General features: G+C 36.2%; 1 protein-coding gene across 24 annotated transcripts in view; it reads left to right on the top strand.

Moving 5' to 3' along the window:
• Window positions 1-19,656, top strand: part of mybpc1 (myosin binding protein C1) — a 45,867-nt gene extending 26,211 nt beyond the window's left edge. For 23 of the 24 annotated variants that reach the window (XM_041255069.1, XM_041255070.1, XM_041255071.1 and 20 more), the window contains 19 exons: window positions 1,408-1,416; window positions 2,293-2,417; window positions 2,857-2,962; window positions 3,285-3,451; window positions 4,086-4,251; window positions 4,509-4,615; window positions 5,281-5,417; window positions 6,099-6,258; window positions 6,500-6,604; window positions 7,129-7,317; window positions 7,530-7,664; window positions 8,198-8,365; window positions 8,759-8,847; window positions 10,272-10,467; window positions 10,931-11,070; window positions 11,488-11,647; window positions 11,993-12,129; window positions 12,553-12,739; window positions 17,845-19,656. In XM_041255069.1, the coding sequence (XP_041111003.1) occupies window positions 1,408-1,416; window positions 2,293-2,417; window positions 2,857-2,962; window positions 3,285-3,451; window positions 4,086-4,251; window positions 4,509-4,615; window positions 5,281-5,417; window positions 6,099-6,258; window positions 6,500-6,604; window positions 7,129-7,317; window positions 7,530-7,664; window positions 8,198-8,365; window positions 8,759-8,847; window positions 10,272-10,467; window positions 10,931-11,070; window positions 11,488-11,647; window positions 11,993-12,129; window positions 12,553-12,739; window positions 17,845-17,945 (2,584 nt within the window). In that variant the 3' untranslated portion in view covers window positions 17,946-19,656. Of the gene's footprint in view, window positions 1-1,407; window positions 1,417-2,292; window positions 2,418-2,856; window positions 2,963-3,284; window positions 3,452-4,085; window positions 4,252-4,508; window positions 4,616-5,280; window positions 5,418-6,098; window positions 6,259-6,499; window positions 6,605-7,128; window positions 7,318-7,529; window positions 7,665-8,197; window positions 8,366-8,758; window positions 8,848-10,271; window positions 10,468-10,930; window positions 11,071-11,487; window positions 11,648-11,992; window positions 12,130-12,552; window positions 12,740-15,039; window positions 15,077-17,844 lie in introns of all 24 variants that reach the window. The other variant, XM_041255077.1, reaches the window with a different exon arrangement.
• Window positions 19,657-20,035: the final 379 nt, after the last annotated feature.

Genomic DNA, 20,035 nt, shown 5'->3' on the forward strand with positions numbered 1-20,035 from the left:
GAGAGCACACTCCACAGCTATTGCTGTCTCATTATACTTGAAATATGGATGATGGATTTTTGAAGAAAATGTCTGTCTGCTAAATATATATTTGCTAATTAAAATATCTGATTTTCTTTTACATGAGTCTGCTTACAAAAGCCATCCATTGTGTAGAGAAAATGAGCAGTGGGATTTCTAGTATATTTGTTAGTTTAAACAGTGCCGTATATTAGTTATACTGTCTGAGAAGCATCACTTAAAGCATAGGATTGACAGAACATAATTATACGTTGATTAAGTATAATGAGAAGCTAAGCCAGCATGCTAGATTGTGAACCATTGCCAGTTTAAAACTCAATTCCTTCACCTGCATTTGTGCTCAAATGTAGTGTGTTGTTTAATTAAAAGACTCCTTGGCCGTTAACACCAGGCCCCTCTTTGTACAGTGAAAAGGCAATGCCTCTTTCAAAGGCCATTTAACTGGATTTTGCTTTGTTCAGTTTCTATAATGGAAGTAGATCTTCAAAACATAATTGTCTCTTAAATCCTATATTCACATACCATTCATATGATCCACATATTTTTTAAACAGGCTGCACATATTGGCCATAACACTTGCATGCAATTTATAATTTGCATCTTCAAATGTGTCTTTTCTCCTTTCACAAAAAAAAAAAAACGTTTGATTGCATTTTCCATTTGAGAATCAGTCAGAGAACCAAAGACAATATTACTGCCTTATTGTGCACCAAACCTTAGTTTGAAAGAACACTCCCTTCATTCCTACTACTGTTTATGGATGTGGTTCTGAAAAATGTAACACAATGCATCTCAAACACAAAAATGCTAGAAAGGATCAAGCAGCTAATGCTTGATTTAAACTGACTAAACTCTGTTGATTCTATGAGTCTCATATGAGTATTTCTCAGAGTACAATGTTCATGAAATTAACACCATTGCATAATTTCCTTAAAACAATATTAGAAACATCATAAAGTCTTATCTAAAACAATAATAAACCGATTGAGTGGGTCCCCAATGAACAATGGATGAATCATATTATGTTGAATTGAATGGCACGTACTATGCTGCAGAATCATTCATAGAAAGGACCAAAGAGGAACACTGATCCTTGTAGAAAAACAGTTCACAAAGTTCTTTAAAAGTAAAATCCAGTTAAAGTCATTAAGGAGGCTATTGTATTTTTTCTGGTCCCTGGTCTTCAATGCTGTATCCTTAGAGTATTTGAATAAGGCATACAATTCTCTTCTTTTGTAAATAATGATTTTTGAGGTCCCTTCCAGGCATGATGTTTCCTGTCATTTTTTGTCTGTTAATGCCCTGTCATCCTCCTCCTATCTGCTATAATTTCCACTTCATACACTTCTCCTGTGGTGCAATCCTGGCTCTGCTGCAATCCCACAGTCAGAAAAAGTAAGTTCACCTTTTATTTCGCAAATGCACAGATACAAAGGTGTTTAAATAAACGGTCAGCGCTCAGCTGTGTTAAACCAGTATCTTGGAAACCAGCACATTCCTTGCCTTGCAAAAGCAGCATTCATTGTAAAGCATACACATGTCCGATAAAACAAAGTGCAAATCTGTTTAAATTCATCAACCTAATCTGTATATACTGTCATTAGTTTAGGCAGTTTGGATGCCCTCATATCTAGTGTAGATAGTGTATAACTCTGAAATGTTCATGGATAAATATAATTGATCCATTTAGCAGCATATGATGGTACTTTCGGTTAGGGAGATTATTTGTTTAACTGTGAAGCTACATATATACTATCGACACTTTGACTGACAAAGGAATCACTCAGAGTTGACGGTATGTAAATTGTAAATCGCACATTCATGTTACAGAAGTACTGTAACAAAAATGTTACAACTTTACAACTTCCAAAATTGATATTAGGGAAATTTTATCTTAATATGGTTCCATAATGCCTCTTTAAATATATAGAATAAAACCAGCATTGTACTACAAGTTTGTTTAACTGTATGATTTATTGATTTAGTGATATTTCCCATTCATATACTGTGTTCAGCATTACAGTCGAAGTAGAAGGGCAGTGAAGAAAGCTGTTCACTTTACTAGGATATTTTGCATGCTGTACATGGTTTGTGTCTGACATAGGATTTCAATAACAGCAGCTTCAAACAGAATATTCTCAAGGGGTGTCCTACACTGCAGCTGGTTTTGAAAGTACTTTATTCTGCTCAGTTTATATTATAATACAGTATATATAAAATCTAACTTCATATCATGCACTTAACTGACTGGCTGTCCACACTTCCTTCCAGGTACATTTTTGAGCACAAGGGCACCCAGCGCATTTTGGTCATCAATAACTGTACCATGGCAGATGATGCAGCGTATCAAGTGATGGCCGGGGATGAGAAATGTTCTACAGAACTGTTTGTAAAAGGTACTGTACAGCCTATCAGAGCAAGTGCAATCAGAAGTGAGCCTCTGGAACTGAACTGATGTGGTAATGATGGAAAAATCCCTACCGCTCCCCTGGGTCTAAATAACCAACCGATTACATAACTAAACATGAATGAGTTGGAATTCATTGCTTTTCCAAATGGTAATCACATCTCCGTGCATATTCTTAGGAATATATATTCACAATTGTATGAAGAAATTAGGCCACTAGCAACCAATCAATGTATGTTCCAATTCCAAGCTGTTGCTGGTTACCAGCAAATCAACATTTTCCACAAGGAAACATATTATATATTCAAATTATGTTTGATAAAGTTAAGTGTGCATTTACATTGATTGCAGCTACAAACCAGCGATGTTACATTTTATCCATTTTAGAAAGTTTAAAAGACCTTTTTTTTTTTTTTTCTCTCATACAGAGTTACCAGTTACAATTAAAAAGGAACTGGAAGCTGTGAAAACGACAGTTAATGAAAGAATTGAGCTTGAATGTGAAGTGTCAGAAGAAGGGGCTAATGTTAAATGGTATGAATATGATCTAAAATACCCTTTTGCAAACTGGAGTGGATTTTTGTTCTGATTGCATCTATGTTTGTTCTAATTCCATCTGTTTGGAGATAACAGAACAAAAATGTGACCCTTGTCCAACATCATCATCAGTGTGCTAGCAGTGCTTACCCTGAAAATCTAGAATTCATGTGTAGCATTTTCCTTTAGAAAAAACTATTTTTTGATTTTTGATTGCATGCAGACCAATTTATTCTTCTCTGTGATTTGACCTTTTGGTTCCTCATTTGCAAGATGTTCAGGTCTGCACTGTTCATTTTCCCCCTGCATCTTTCCGTAGGTTTAAGAATGGAGTGGAGATCCCCAGAGAAATTCGCTCCAGGTTCAGGTTTAAGAGTGACGGCATGAAGCACACATTGGTGATTGAGGACGCCAAGAAAGAAGACACTGCAGTCTACTCAGCGATGACTACAGGAGGGAAGTCGGAAGCCCATGTACAAGTAGACCGTATGTACTTAAGCTTAATGATTTCAAGTAATACAGAGCATTGCATTGTCTTTACCTGTGATGAAAAAATCTAATGACTTAAAAGCCAAGCTGTGATTTCCAGAGGAATGCTCTGCCTTCCACTATATTTAAAAGCAAATGCTTACTTGTACAGATAAAAAAGGAAACAGTCTTTATCTGTATTTTATTGGTTGATTTTACACCTGTATTTTTTTCTGTTTGAATTCAGTTTTGACAGTTTTTGTTTTTGTTTTTTTTTCATCTCAAGTATATGGTAAAGCCACAAATATTTGCAACCACAATATTTGGCAAATCACACCCATAAAAACCTGTTTTGCTCCAGAACTCTTGGCCACCTGTTGCAATACACGATGTATGCATTGTTTGTGGAATTTGTTTTTGTGCCAAAAATGTTGCCTTTTTTTTTTTTTTTTTTCATATGCGAAAAAATGCATAATAAAAGGCTTGCAAATATTTATGGATTTACAGTATATAGACTGAAACATGTACTTGAAGTATACATTTTACCCTTAGATCTTTCCTAAGAGAATGTAGGATCCTGTGTGCCACACATACTCTGCACTTCCATACTTGTAATATATTATAATTCCATATTGGTGTCTTCTATCCCCAGTTAAACCCCTGAAGATTCTGCAGGATCTGACTGACCAAACAGTGAGACTCGGAAAATCTCTCGTCCTGCACTGTGAAATAAATCCAGCCAACGTACCTGGAAGATGGTACAAAAACGCACAGCTAATCCCAGGCACTGATCGTGTGAAGATCACCCACAGAGGAAGGTATACAGAACAACAGCAGCTACACTATTAATTAATGTATCCTGGGGACTCAGTTGATATGGTTGCATTTTTCTGATGTTGCCTCTTTCTACCAATTATTGAATAATTGTATTTAATCAGTGAACACACCAATGGCCTTATCTCCATTTTGTTCAGCTAGATTTGGGGTTGCAATACTGCTTTCTATGTATGCTCTGATGTTTTAATTATAAACAGCGTTTTTCCTTTTAATAAACTAAGCTCATTTTCTTTTAAAGTTCACACAAACTAGAAATAGAGAATGCAGGAGTTGATGACATGGGGGACTATACCTTTGTACCAGAGGGGTATTCAGTGAGCCTGAATGGTAAAGTCCATGTGACTGGTAAGTCTTTGTAGTCTTGCACAGTTTTATTGAACTCTTTATCAGCTTATCAGCTGGTTAACCAGGGCTTATGTAAAAGTAAAAAGGGAAGGGAAAACTCCAAACAATGGATTCATGTTATTTGATTGTCAAAATGCTTTAGCTATGTATTTTTTGTTTTTTGCTGCATTTTGTTAGAGTAGTTAAGAGCAATATTAGCAGAAAGATAAATATAGATACATATTGAAAATACATCACCGTGTAATGGATTCCCCCAAGCAGCAGATGTACATTACTCACAGTGCTGTCGTCAGCATAAAGCACATACTTGACCGCTTGAGTGCGGAGCTAGTGCTTGATAGAATTGATAAATGAGAAGATGTCTGTGAGCCAGAAGTTTCAATTGATCACCTTGTGCTTTGCTATTTAATTTTAATTAGGGTGAGGTGCCAATATATTAAAATGGTGTGACTTTAAAATTATGTTGGAAACATAGTAACAACATTTTAAAGAAAGCTTTCTACTCTTTCTCTCTCTCTCTCTCTCTCTCTCTCTCTCTCTCTCTCTCTCTCTCTATATATATATATATATATATATATATATATATATATATATATATATATATATATATATATTTTTTTTTTTTTTTTTTTTTTTTTTTTTTTTTTTTTTTTTTTGCTCACTAGATCCTCCAAAAATTCACCTTGATAGTCTTAACTACCCAGAAAACACTGTGACAGTTCAAGCAGGGAACAAACTTCGGCTGGATATTCCTGTTACAGGACAGCCTGCTCCGAGGGTTGTCTGGATGAAAGGCGAGAGGGTGAGTCTAGTTCTAATATACACCCAGGTCTGGATTAATTCTAATTTATAGCAGCACTGTAGCAATTATCAATTAAAAAAAAAAATGATATATTGCTCTTTCTGGAAGAATGTTCTAATATGTTTTAATAGAAAAATCTATAACATCTTTTAGCCCTATTTTTTGGCTTCTTGACTGAAGGTAGCCACTGTATAGATGCATCATACACTTTGATTTAATTCAGTCCACAGTTACACTGTACAGATTAACAAGCACCCCAATATAACTCAACTATTTTGTTCATAACCTTCTCCCTTGCTTGTAGAGGTTTGCACAGTGAAGTTGAGATTGGGTAGATGATTAACTTCCTTAGTGGCAATTTTGAAAGCAATAAATCAAAATCAGCAACGTCAAACACTTCTGAAAAAAAACTGACTAGTGTACCGATACATTAGTTCAGTCTCTCCACTTGCACAATTATTTTTATAATGCCAACATATGTTTTGAGGGAACACAGCATACAATAGGTGGAACTCCCAGGCTAACACCTCACTATTCAAGAAGTTGGTAAAATCACTTCAGCTGTGACGATAGAATTAGCAGTTAATTACATTAGCTACATTAGCTACATTAGCTAATTAACAGTAGAATAGCAATGCAGTAGAAGTAGAGGCTGATATAGCGCTGTTATTGTATTCCCAGGTGATCCTTGACACTGGTAGTAGAGTACGGGCTGAATCTTTCCCAGATCACAGCACATTTACTATAGATGTAGCTGAAAGGGAGGACACTGGGACGTATAAAATTGTGTTGCAGAACGAAGCTGGTGAAGACTCTGCTCAGCTCAAAATAAAGGTAGTAGGTAAGTAAACTGCTAGGAAGTCTTTTTTTGCAATGAAGACTTGTTCTTTATTAGGAGAAGTACCAATTGTGCTATGTACCATGTATTTGGCGTTTAATATAATGGTAGTGGAAATAGAGGTTTGATGAATATAACCAAATATACTGCAACATTTCAAGATGGTTCACTAAGCTTAAGTTAAAATCAAATAAAAAACATACAAAACAGTCAATTTTACAAACTTCCTTTTTTTTATCAACAGACATCCCTGACCCTCCACAAGCACCTATTGTAACTGAGGTTGGTGGAGACTGGTGTTCAATGATTTGGGAAACCCCATTGTATGATGGTGGTTCACCAATTTTAGGTTTGAAACAGCTATTTTTTCTTTCTATATTCTTTTTACTACATCCAGACAACTATAAGTGATATGTAGGGTTTTTAGCACTCTAGGATTTTTCTCAGTTGAAAAAGACACGAGTACAGTACACTTTGGAAATATTCCCCAAAACTTTTTTTTTTTTCTTTTTTTTTTTTTTGTGAGCACTTGTGTATTAGGTGCCAACTGAGCAGTCCAGTCATCTATAGTTCAAGCCCAAAATTGGATTTATTTACAATTTGATGCTGGGTCTTGTTCAGTAAATATAAATGTGACGCTTGTTTGCGTATACACACTGCATACAGTATAATAGTTGTAATGGTTGAAAGCAGTGTTAGCTCAAGAGATAATGGACCTATACATTCTTGTCTTTCTGTGATTTAAGATTATAAATATGCAGTATGTACCTCAATTAATCAGAATAGTCACTACAGAAAGGTATTTATTAACCTTGGTTTTTTCAAATGAGCTATAAAAGCATTCTGTTTCAGCAATAATTTTGTGTACTACAGGATATTTCATTGAGAGAAAGAAAAAGCAAAGTTCCAGATGGATGAGACTGAATTTTGATGTTTGCAAAGAGAAGGCTTTTGAACCAAAGAAGATGATCGAAGGCGTGCCTTATGAAGTTCGTGTTTTTGCAGTGAATGCCATTGGCATTTCCAAACCAAGTGAGCCCTCAAAGGCATTTGTACCACTTGGTAAGCAGTTTAATTTCTTAGTTTCATTAGTCTCTGCATGTCGATACTTTATTGTATGTATTACAAGCCGAATATCGAATGATTGTAACATACAGTGTTTTGTAGTATTGTTGAATTGCAGCGATGTTTGACAGTACTTCAATTACAATGCTGTACACTGCTGTAACTGAATTGCACCAACATAATATCAACTTGTATTGTTTATATTTCAGCTGTAACTAGTGAACCATCACTGCTAGTAGTGGACGAGGTCACTGACTCTACAGTGACAATGAAATGGCGACCTCCAGAGCATATTGGAGCTGCAGGCCTAGATGGCTATGTCATAGAGTATTGCTTTGAAGGAAGTAAGTTGATGTATTACACAGAGGACGCCATTTGCCTAGGTTATAGCCATAGCTATTGGATGATGTACCTGTCCTGATAAGTGCTGTGGATTCATAATGTTACACAGGCACAGTGGTTCGTTTGTGCCGCAGCTTGAAATGTCATAAAGCGTCATAAAATGTTTTGCTCTAAGAAATGTGTTTTCTTAAAATTCTCAACACAGTTGTATCCATTCTGCAAGTTCCTGTACATAACATATAAGTCAGTCACGTAGTGCATACAGCTGCTGTTTGTCCAGGTGCAGACTAGCGGTATCCCACCGTGAAAATGCCCAGGATGGAAATAAAATAGTTTATGTGCCCTATTTTAAAGCAAGTGTGAAGGCAAGGGACAATTTTTCATCAACGAATGAAAACATCTTTAAGTAGTTATTCATGTAACCTAGTTGTTTTCAGTTAGTTTTATACCTTTGCCTTTGCAGTTACTTTATGATGAAAATAAAATCCTGAATTATTCTCCTGTGCCTGCTGTCTGTTTTTTATGTCTCCCGAAGAGGATGAATGGATAGTGTCCAATCAAGAGTTGACTGAGAAGACGAAATATACAATCCATGGTCTGCCAAGCGGGGAGAAGATCTTTGTCAGGGTTAAAGCAATAAACGCAGCAGGCGCCAGTGCACCCAGAATGCATCCACATCCTATTCTAGTGAAAGAAGTAATTGGTGAGTGTCAGCTGGGCTTGGTTAACATATTGCATCATATGTCATCCTATAGGGCCTATTGTTCAGTGTAATTAAATGTTTTGCAGAAAAAAAAAAGAATTATAAAAATGATTCACCTCCAGAAGCCAGCTTAGGTCACCATAAATGCGTTTGATGGTTCCAACCATACCACCATTAAACATGAGACTGAGTGGACAGTCGTGATGGCTCAGTGAAGGGTCCCTTCAGGCCAGGCTGAAAGCATGCTTGCAGAATCATGTGAGGAAGCACTCTGCTGTGCTAATCAAGTCTACAGTGCTGTCAAGGAGCACCCCAAGAAACTTAAATCCTTTATGTGACAGTGAACTTCACATGGTCCACAAACCTTACTCCACAATACCATTCTTCTTTCAGAACAGCCCAAGATTCGTATCCCAAGGCATCTTCATCAAACTTACATTCGGAGGGTTGGAGAAGTAGTCAATCTTCTTGTACCTTTCCAGGTAATTTACTTAGAACATCTTTTATGAACCATCAATAATCTATCTGCAGTATAAATGTATTATGAAACATAATAATAACAGGCTATAGCAATATCGTGTTATAAGCTCAAGCAACTAAAGGCACTTTCACATCTAATGATTTGAATCGTGGTTTGCTGGCAAACAAACATTTTTTTCAGGTTTGACACCATAAAAAAATCAAGCGAACTTGAGTTTCTTTTAAAGTGAATTGAAATGTTGTTTGTGTGGTTCACTGTAGCTTCATCCAGACCGCTGTTCTATGGGTTTCACTTCCCCAAATGCACTTGGCTATCTTGCTGATTACTGGAGCGGAAGTTCTCCCTGGGATGGGGAATATTTTACGTGATGTGTTATTTTGGTTTATTTGGTGCTTTACATCAAATCAAACAGAGCATGCCAAAATAGTGTCACATATTGTGTGTGTGTGTGTGTATGTGTGTGTGTGTGTGTGTGTGTCTCTCTCTCTCTCTCTCTCTCTCTCTCTCTCTCTCTCTCTCTCTCTCTCTCTCTCTCTCTCTCTCTCTATATATATATTATATATATATATATATATATATAATATTTATATAGCACCATTCATACAGGTGTATCTCAAAGCACTCAATTAATAATGCAGATTAAATACAAACAGATTAAATACAACAATATAAACTAAAACAGATATATACATACTTACAAATACATATAAATATTATTAAAATGCCAGCTCAAACAAATGTTTTTAGTCTGGTTTTAAAAACAGATAGTCTCAGCTTCCCTCACATGTGTTGGTAACTCATTCCAAAGTTTGGAGGCACTATAAGAAAAAGCCCCCCCCCCCCCTTTAAACATACTTTGTTTTAGGGATTACCAGCAATCCCAGATTCAGGGATCTAAGGTTACGATTGGGGATATATGAGGTAAGCAGTTCTCGATACTATATTGGTCCCAAAAGAGGCATCACCAGGTTTTAGAGACAAATACAGCTGGGTGTCATCTGCATAAAAATGGAAATTTACTCCATGTTTGCTTAGAATCTCACCAAGAGGGAGCATATAAATGGAAAATAATAAAGGATGTAAAATAAAGCCCTGTGGAATACCACAGACTAATTCAGAAAAGACAGATTTTTCATTTCTGATGTTTATAATTTTACTATGAAAATAGTCAATGAAGTCATTGCAAGAGACTGTGGCAGCACGAGGATTACACGGAGGGTTAACTAGTTTTCTCAAAAGAGAAAAAGATATCTAGGTTGTTAGTTTCAATTAAGTTTGAGTAGCATGTTTTATACTTAAACTATATACATGTTTTTGGTAATACCTTTTTAATAGGAACAGCTAAAAAATATTTTTAAAAAATATGTTGACCATATCTGATCTTGTTGAGAAGGGTTTTATGAAGTTGTTGTTTCCTGTTTCCAGGGCAAGCCGAGGCCCAAGGTGAGCTGGATGACGAATGGCCAGCCCGTGGACCAGACTCAGGTTAACATCCGCAACAGTGACACTGACAGCATCCTATTCATCAGGAAAGCAGATAGGAATCACTCCGGGAAATACGAGCTGACTGTGAAGGTGGAGAACTATGAAGACAAAGCTACAATAGATATACAAATAGTTGGTATGTCAGGGACTTTGTACATATATTACTTTGGATTAACATCTTGGTGATAGAGATGCAGTTTTTTGTGTTTTAAGCCTACATTTCTGTGAACTCTTTATGCATATTTGATTGGTACCGTACCTCCTTTCATATAAGTAATATTCTACAACTGTCGACTTGACTCAATTAGACCAGCTATACCCTGTCAGTTAAAGCATAATACAGCACTGGGAAATCACCCTAAAATTGCATTAACCCTCTTATCTGTGGATATCCAGGAATTACCTCTAAAATAGGTTGTTGATGCAATCTAGAGGGATTCCCCAGTGCTATATATAAAACACTCCAATACAATCCGGAGGTGATTTATCTTGGCTGGGTAGAGGTAATCAAATTAGTTTCTTATGTTTTACCTTAAATTCTAATATCTCTTGACTCATTTTGCTGCAACCTGAAGGTATTGTTTGTTTTTGGCACACAGACCGGCCTGGTCCACCTGAGATTGTGAAAATTAAGGACGTCTGGGGGGAGAATGTTGCATTGGAATGGATTCCCCCCAGAGACAATGGCAATGCAGAAATCACTGGGTACACCATTCAGAAAGCAGACAAGAAGACTATGGTACCTTCGTTTTTAGAATGCTGTGGTGCACACCATTTTGGGGGGGGTTAATGAAGGCTTAGCCTCCCAACTCGTTCGTGTATCATATAACAAGGCTGAACAAGTTGGGCCCATGTTAAGAAGAGGGGTGTTGGATGTGGTGCATGGTTGGAATGGAATAGAAACTGTACTATAACAGTGGAAATAATTACATGACAACTCTTTCATGAAAAGCATCCAGTAACATACATCAGGGATTATGTGGCTACCCTGAAGAGGGGTATGACTTATTGTTCACTCCTATGAAGAACTCTGAGAGAGATGTTAGTAAACTTACCTGAGGTTAAATAAAAAGCATAAAAATAAATGAAGGCAAGAAATCTCTAATGAATGGTTTTCTGTGTTTTGTAAATATTGTTTCGCTTTTTGTTTTTTTAGGAATGGTTTACTGTAATCGACCATTACCACAGAAAAAGTATTACAGTATCTGAACTTGTCATTGGGAACGAATACTTTTTCCGGGTATTTTCAGAGAACATGTGCGGCCTTAGTGAGGAAGCTAGAGTGACTAAGGACAGCGCACTGATTGTAAAGGAAGGTTAGTTACTTTTATCTGTGATGACATGTGGAAAATATGCCTATCCCCTCTAAACCAAACAACCATAAGAAAAGACTTTAGTCACATTGAAATTATCACTCAGTGACTTTGCAATGTATTTGTCAGAGCTAAAATCTTCATTTTTAATGAAATGTTGCTGTGGCTGTTTTTTTTCTTGTTTTACATGTTTTAATCATGGAAATTGTTATATTTTATATATGTCAATCCTCCCATGTTACTAATATTAAAGCTGAAAACATTGTATTCCTATTAAAATGAGTGGTTATCCAAAAGTACAGTATGCCATCTCTTAAAAAAAAAAAACTCCCTCCTTCTATTTAAAAGGTTCAAATTACAAGAACCCAGACTACCAGGAATATGATTTTACCGAGCCCCCGAAATTCACCCATCCCCTAGTGACCACTATAGCTGTGGCAGGGTACAACGCCACACTGAACTGCAGTGTCCGGGCTAATCCCAGGGTATGTAGAGCTTATTCATTTTCATTAAACTGAAAGCAGTCATAGTTGTTTAATTGTGGTTTATCATACAGTGGGAAACAGTAGATAGCAAAAAAGTATTTTTTTTCCTGGCAAGATAAAAAGTAAAAGTGATTTTTTTTTTGCTGTCGATTACCAGAATATACTCCAGGAATTCACTAGAAATTTTAAAAGTCAAATGGTTAATGCAATTTGGGGGTCTTAAGTTTGCGCTTCAGCAGAAGAACCCTTACCTCTTTACAGTGCTGAACATCTGCACCCTTGGACCATACAAAAGCATTCCCTATGAGTTTTAATATTAGCATTACTTTGAAAAAAGCAATAAAGTATATTTTGGTGACCAGATATGACTATTTTTCCTTATGTGATATTTTAAAGGTTTAATTTTCTTATTGTCTCTTTCAGCCCAAAGTGATATGGATGAAGAACAAGATAGTCATCGACAACGACCCCCGCTACAGAATGTTCAGTAACCAGGGGGTCTGCACCCTGGAGATCCGGAAGCCTTGCCCCTTTGATGGCGGCACGTACAGCTGCAAAGCCATCAATGACCTGGGTGAGGCGCAGGTAGATTGCAAACTGGAGGTGAAAGGTAAGCCTTAAAAGGACAATGTGCCTGCAGCCGGTTCAGAAATCAGTCTTTAACAATAATGTACCACCTGCCTGTTTAATAGTGTAGTACAATATGTTTCCAAACATCACTTTATGTTTACTCATTTATCTTTTGACCCCAACAATAGGACGCAAAATGCTGTATACTAGTAGTAGTATTTCGTACTTTATATTACATCTGAATGGTGTGTAGGTAATTGTGACAGGACAGCGTCACTGGCACGGCTGTTGGTTACCAGAAAGGGAGACTGAGACACAGAAGGATCAGTGAAAAGCTAATGTGCACGTTTAATTATAAACAAATAACGAATAAACAAAACACTAAACAAACCTGAACAAGGGTCTAAACAAAAGGCTGTGGCTGAGCCTTAATTATTTAATCATTTATTCAATTCATGGCTCCAGCCACATTCCCACGTGTTTTCACATACATTCACCCAGCCACACTGCCAGAGTAATGTACACTATTTCAGCCTAGTTAACAATGGTATGCCCTGGACATACAAAGACATACCAGTGGTATCTCTTGTGCTGTCAGGTATGTTAGTTAAACATGCTTAGCAACTTATGGCTTGCATGCCAAGCATAATGTAAGCCTATGTAACAAAGATTTCTGTCCAGCTGTTTAATACAAAATATTCTTGTTTTTCTTTTTTCTTGATTCCCCCCCCCCCCCCCACAGTTTTTTTTTTTTTTTTTTTTCTTGTTTTTTTGTTTTTGGCCAAACCTTTTTGATTTTCTTTTTCTCACAAGCAATAATGCAAGCCACTCTATTGTCATCCATTATTTGTTCTGACAAAACAAATGTTTCTTTTTGTTTCTTTTTAAGTGTTTTCATTCTTTTCTGGTACAGCTCTATTTTTTTGTCTTGTCTTTTCTTCTTGTGTTTCTATTTTTTATGGAGGTGGATATAAAACTTTTTACGTTTTTGGTCAGCTTTGGACATTTTGCATTAAAAAAAAAAAAAAAACTGCTTGTGCATGCAAGCCCCATAATGATTGTAACATTTTATCACATTTGTTTTCAGCTCTAACCACTAGACTACTCAACATTTCACATGACTCCCAACAATCAGTTCATTAGTTATACAGGAAATACAGTCATAAATGGGACCTTTGAGTATATGAACTTGCTTAAAAGTATTGATTAATTGCCAATATGTATTCTGTATTATCTCTTAAATCTAATACAATCAGTGCTGTGGGTTCAGGCAGTTTTTAGAAACTTGCTGGAACTAGAGGTGTTGGGGGTGTTCTTGCATCCCTTGGCTTTGCATGGTTTCTGTCATATACAGGGGTTACAGTTTTGTTCAATTGCTTTCAGCACCCCCAATTGTTCCAGTGCCACTGTGCTTCAAGCCACATAAAATGTAATATCCTTGGAGCATATGCAAAAAACAACCATGCTCAGTTTGAGTAGACCATAAAGGGGGAGAGCTATTTTAATATGCCAGAAGAAAATGTTATTTATCTAAAGAATTCATTATTTTAAGCCAGGGTCCTACAAACAAATACAGGGGCATCTACAGTATTCATTATCTTCACAACACAATGGAATAATAACCCAGGTATTAAATATTAGAATCATTGCAAATCTGTTGAAATGGATACAGCTAGTATCAACTGAACACAGAACACAGTTACAGTAAGCAATATGTTTGTTCAGAACACAACACAGTGCTAGTTATAAAACTTAATGGTTAATGTTAGAGATACGAGATGAAAGCAAGAACCTTCAGCTGGTTTAAGTCTCTGGGAGAAAAATCAGTTGCAGCAGACATAGGTTTCCCTTATTCATATTGCATGTAAGATTATACCCATGGCATTGACCAGGTCAGAGGTAATAGATTATTAAATATGTTAAATTAGTTAGCATTGTGAGGTTCAACTGTAAAAGTTGACAGGAACACATTCATCAAAATCAGTATGAATCATAAGAAAAAACAAAGCAAAAACAAAACAGTAAGGAGTTCTCAAGAAATGAAAACTAACTGTGAAGCTTAAAGACAATTAAAAAGAGATACTGACAATTATATTGATTCATAGAAGTCTCCTAGAAGTTAAAATCAGTCTTTTGATTGAAAATGAACGCCTGTTAACAAATCTGTATCACTTCATAGAAATGTGATTTCAGTTTTTTAAGCTTTGGTTATTTGTATTTGTAATATATATTTTTAATATGGTTTGCTTTTCTTCATTTTCTCCTTCCCATTCAATACTAAGTTATTTAGTACTGTGATGTTTTTTTTTTTTTTAAACCCTCTTCTCTTCTCTCCCTTAGTTGCGTAAGGATTTGTGAGTGCATGTGTTCATCCAAGGTAAGCTTTCATATGGTCAAGGCATATGAAGCTTATGTCTTTCATGATACACCTTTTAAAAGCACGTTGTTGAGTTTTCATTAGGCATAGTATAAGAAAGAAATCCTATTACTTTACCCTTACCTAGTACTTACTGCTTGTGTAACCCATTCCCTGAAAAGAAACATGCTTCTTTGTATTCCTTTGTGGTAACTGCTTCTATACTTGTCCTCACACAACAGGTGAGTAACTAATATTCAAGAATCCACTTCCTGCAAATATTTTGTTCTCATCTGGAAAGTTTTTTTTTTGTTTGTTTGTTTGTTTTTAAACTGAATATTATGTTGTAAGGAATTTTGACTGTTTATAAGATAACAACTGCAAAACATATATTTTTTTTATCTTTGGTAAAAGTCAGACAAGCAAGGGATGTTTTTGTAAAAATGTAGATTTTTATAAGCCTATTAAAGGCTCATACATAGTTTGATAGGGTTTTTTTTTAACATTATTGCCAATTTCTTTATAAAATCTGTTTTGTGATCGTCCTTATCTAGGTAAGAATGTGGTTATGTGATTATTGCATGCCCAGATAAAAAGCAAATATTGAAAAAAAATAAATAAATAAGATACTTGGAGCTCTTCTGTATTGTTGATCAGTCGATAGTTATAGTTTGCTAATATAGTCTAGCCTGGATACCATATGTAAATATAAAATGTAAGCATGTCAAATTTGAATTGACACTCAACTTTGGTTTATGGATCTGTATCGTATAAGTTGTGGGGGGATCCACCCTTGTTTACCTTCTCGCTGCGGTTATGTAATTTCTATTCTGTGAGTTTGTTTGGGAGGGAGACATTTTGGCAAGAATAAAAAGCTATGAATTTGTATTTAAAACATTTTTGGAATAAAATTCATCATTAACAATCCTCAAAACACTTCTCATGAAAAGCACCTCAGAGCCCTCAGATAGGTTACATAGGCAAACCATTATTGGGCCTTGAATAGGCTGCATTCAGAGTCTTAGAGTCATTTAGGGCCTTGTAAGACTTTGGCCCTGTCCATACTATGCCTTTAAACCGTATTAGTTGCCTTTAAACCGTCTTAAGTGCTAAATATGGTTTGTGTCCACACTACGCAGAGTTTAATACCGTACTCGAGAACCACACTCGAGACCACCTGAGGGGGTAGCCCCGAGTCCGGTTCTGAAATAGATCACATCAGGTAGTACAGTTTGTCAGAGTATGGGCACTGTAATAGCGAAGTACATTTTTTGTCATCCTCCAATATCCCAAAATGCTTTCTTATATGTTTGACACCAGAATGACTTGCTATCAGTGTACACTCTGCATTGGGTATCAATTTTTATGCTTAAAAAAACATTATCTGTCAGGATATCTCTGTTAAACTAGTGGGGAAAACCACAAAAGCACAGTGTTAAATTAGACGACTGCAACAATTTAAGTAATTTGTCAGCTCTGTTTGCAATAAAATTAAGGAGACCAGAATTAGGCTCAAGCAAGATATGAAGGTAAAACAAAAAATTGTGTTGTAATTAACAGTTTTTTTATGAGTTTGATTATAAAAACAAAATCAGCTCAATTTGTTTAAAGGGGAGTCGCCTGATTGAAAATAAAACCTGGAAAACTTCAAGCCCTACTTGTGTGTGTGTGTGTGTGTGTGTGTGTGTGTGTGTGTGTGTGTGTGTGTGTGTGTGTGTGTGTGTGTGTGTGTTCGCATTTACTTTTTTCCAAAATACTTGTTTTATTTATTTTTAGCACTAGCACCTCTATTAATATGAAGATTAACACATTATCTTGAAATAAAAACAAAGTGTATGGTGAGATACTGTCAAATTTATTTCCAATATTAATTGCTTTGCTAGGAACTGTAACCAGGCTATTTCAATAGAGTTTGGACGCATTAAGCCTGACTAAAAATGAAATGGTACTGTAGTGTGGACACTTTGATCTAGATTAATTTAAACATTTTTGAGTACGGTTCTCGAATTCGGTTAAGGAGTGTGGACAGGGCCTTTAACAATACAGTACTTTGAAATCATATCTGCTTTGACATGCCACCAGTCTAAAATTATTCTTGAATTATTATTTGTTTATTATGGAATTTAGAGGCATATTTATGAAATGAAAATGAAATGAATTTTCAGTAAAGATTTGTGATATTATACCACTATTGGGTGTTTTTTCTTTTTTACTTCAAAAATAATACTGCCCTTTTTCATTGGAAAAATATATTGAATACAATATGTCCTGATACTAAATATGACAGAACACAAATCACATTGTAAGTATGAGTTCCTCGAATAATGTGCAAAGGACAATAAAAAGGGCAGGGGCTCATTGAGAAAAAATGGCACTTTTTAAGAATCGCTTGACTGAGAAACAAGGCACTTTTGGAACATAGGGGCAGGAACTTAAGTCCACCTAGCCCAAACCCAGACCACTCAACCCCCCCACCCTGACCCCCCCGTCCGTCCGTGCACGTCACTGATCTTGAGCCACACCTGTAAAGGAATGAGAGATGGTGAAGTACTAGTGATTAAAAATAATAATGGGAATAGTTGGACAGTTGCAATTAATGCAAATTTAAAATAATGTGTAGTAGCTGAAAATCTAGCAGTACACCGTGAGTAGCTTAACTTAAACATGTAACTGGCTTTAACTTGGTGAGTTTGTTACTTTACAGCCAAAAACCTTTACTACTGCAGAACTAAACAGCAATATGATTGTTCATATGCCTGCTGGTGAAACTGTCTTTTCTGTTTTATTAGGGGGGGTCACTTTTTATGAGCTGCTGCAGAAGGGGGTGCCATTAAACCTAATTAGTAAGTTCCTGGACGAGAACAAAGGCTCTGAACCTCAGAAGGAGTGACTGCCTGCCGACTGCCACACAGCACCGAGATCCTCCACCCCTGCTTTTAAGAGCTAGTCGCCAGTATTTACCTGCTCCTTCTCCCGCACCACAGCGCCACGCAGAGGGTGTGGCAACAAATGAGTGCTCTTCGTGATGCAAACTTGGCATGGAATGATGTAGACTGAACATATTAGAGACCATAGCGCAGAGATTTATCAACTGCTGCTGCCCACTTTTGCCTGTCTAATTCTGGTATTTATAGGCAATACTATGATGCATGACTCCTGGTGTTTTTGGCAAGTAGCTTGTTTTGGAACTAGATTGATACGGTAGTGTGGAAAATAAGTGTGATGATGGGAAAGAGGCAAGTCGCCTGCAATTTAAATCTCTAAGAAACTATGTTCATAAGACGTGTACATCAATTAATAAACAGTACATAAATAAGAAATTATGAAGTAACAACAAAAAAAGCTGTTTTCTTGTATTACTGGTTTGGCTGCGTTCACACCAGAGAACTGTCTCCTGGGTAATTAGAGAACAATAGCCATAACTGATTTCAGGGGAACCAAGGTTATAAATATAATGCACACCTTGAAGTCAGTATTTTCAAGAACATGGTTAGAGTAGGATTATAGAAAATACTGTAGGCATGCAAAGAGTGGAAAAGACCCAGTGTTTCTTTTAGCATCCACTGTATGGTATGTGTTATATAGGACTTCATGGAGTTGGTTGCTTTTACTGTCTCCACCTTAGCTGTATACTGCAGTTATAATGGACTCTGGATTACATTTTCTAAAATCATTGTTGCTATAGCTACAATCTATAATTGTCTCCACGCCAACTCTTGACAATAATAAGTGAGTGTGTGTGTGTGGGGGGGGGGGGGTCCAACAACTTTGTTAATATACACATGTGCAGGGGCCTGACAAGTTAATGAACATCATATATGTTGCAGTGGACTGTGAATTCATTAAAAAATAACATCACTGGCATGCATTTTACAAAATGAGAAAACTGCTATAGCTCCTTGATGTAAGTCAACTTCAGTCAGGACATGTGCTTCTCTATCCAAGTTTGGACAAGTCATATTCACGAGGATACAGGTTTTAAAAGTTATAGTATTCTGGATAACAAACTGAATGACTTCTCACGTTAAACCAGGTTGCTCATAGTGGCCCTACACACCCTATTCGTGGTGACAACTGTTTCAAATGTGTGTCCCCCCCTTACATGCTTTATGTGTACAATCTATTCAGAGACTGAAAGGATCCCTCTGGCATTAGCACTTGAATTCTCTTCACCTAGTCCTTGTAACACATGCCTCATAGTTTATATTTAGTATCAGGAAAATTTTTTGTAGAAACACTGGGCTAATTCTGTATAATCTTGTACTGAAACATGTTTAATCATCATAAGGGTTGCGTGGCATTTTGTTTAAAGATGTTATCAAATTGTTTGCTTGCTTGCATTGTCATTATTGTTCTTTGTGTTCTCCTGATGCATATTTGTGAAATAAGGTAGATTTTATGAACGTAAATACATAAAGTGCTGTAATTGATAATTAACTTAATTGACAAAAACAATTGATAAATGTGACATATAACTAGCACATTGTTACCCAAAGAATGGTTGTGCGATTGTGGAAAGTGGGTTGGAAATGCAGTTACTGTTAACTAAAATGTTGCATTATGTGAAACCAAGACAATAAAAGATCACAATTAGTCAAAAAGCGTTTGAGGTATTTTTTTTTAAACAGTTTAAGGCCCATTATACTGGACAAAGGCAAAGACAGTGTGTACAATATGCCTAATACAATGCTCTGTGTTTACATTAATTCTGTAATGTGGCCTGTTTCTTTAGTGAATTGTTTGTCATGTTAACATCAGTACAATTACTTAAAGGTCTGTAAATATGCAAGACAGAATGAGTCTAGGTTTCACCAACAATATGTAACGTACTGGTTAAGAATTTTCATTTGCGTCTGAAAGCCATAGTAATGGATAAAGGACATACAAAATACTAAAGCAGGTGCAAGATATATAGTACATTAACAACGTATTAAAAAATAATAATAATAAAATATCCACGCATTGAACACAATTCCATGA

Source organism: Polyodon spathula, chromosome 7, assembly GCF_017654505.1.
Source record: "Polyodon spathula isolate WHYD16114869_AA chromosome 7, ASM1765450v1, whole genome shotgun sequence".
Lineage (NCBI taxonomy): Eukaryota > Metazoa > Chordata > Actinopteri > Acipenseriformes > Polyodontidae > Polyodon > Polyodon spathula.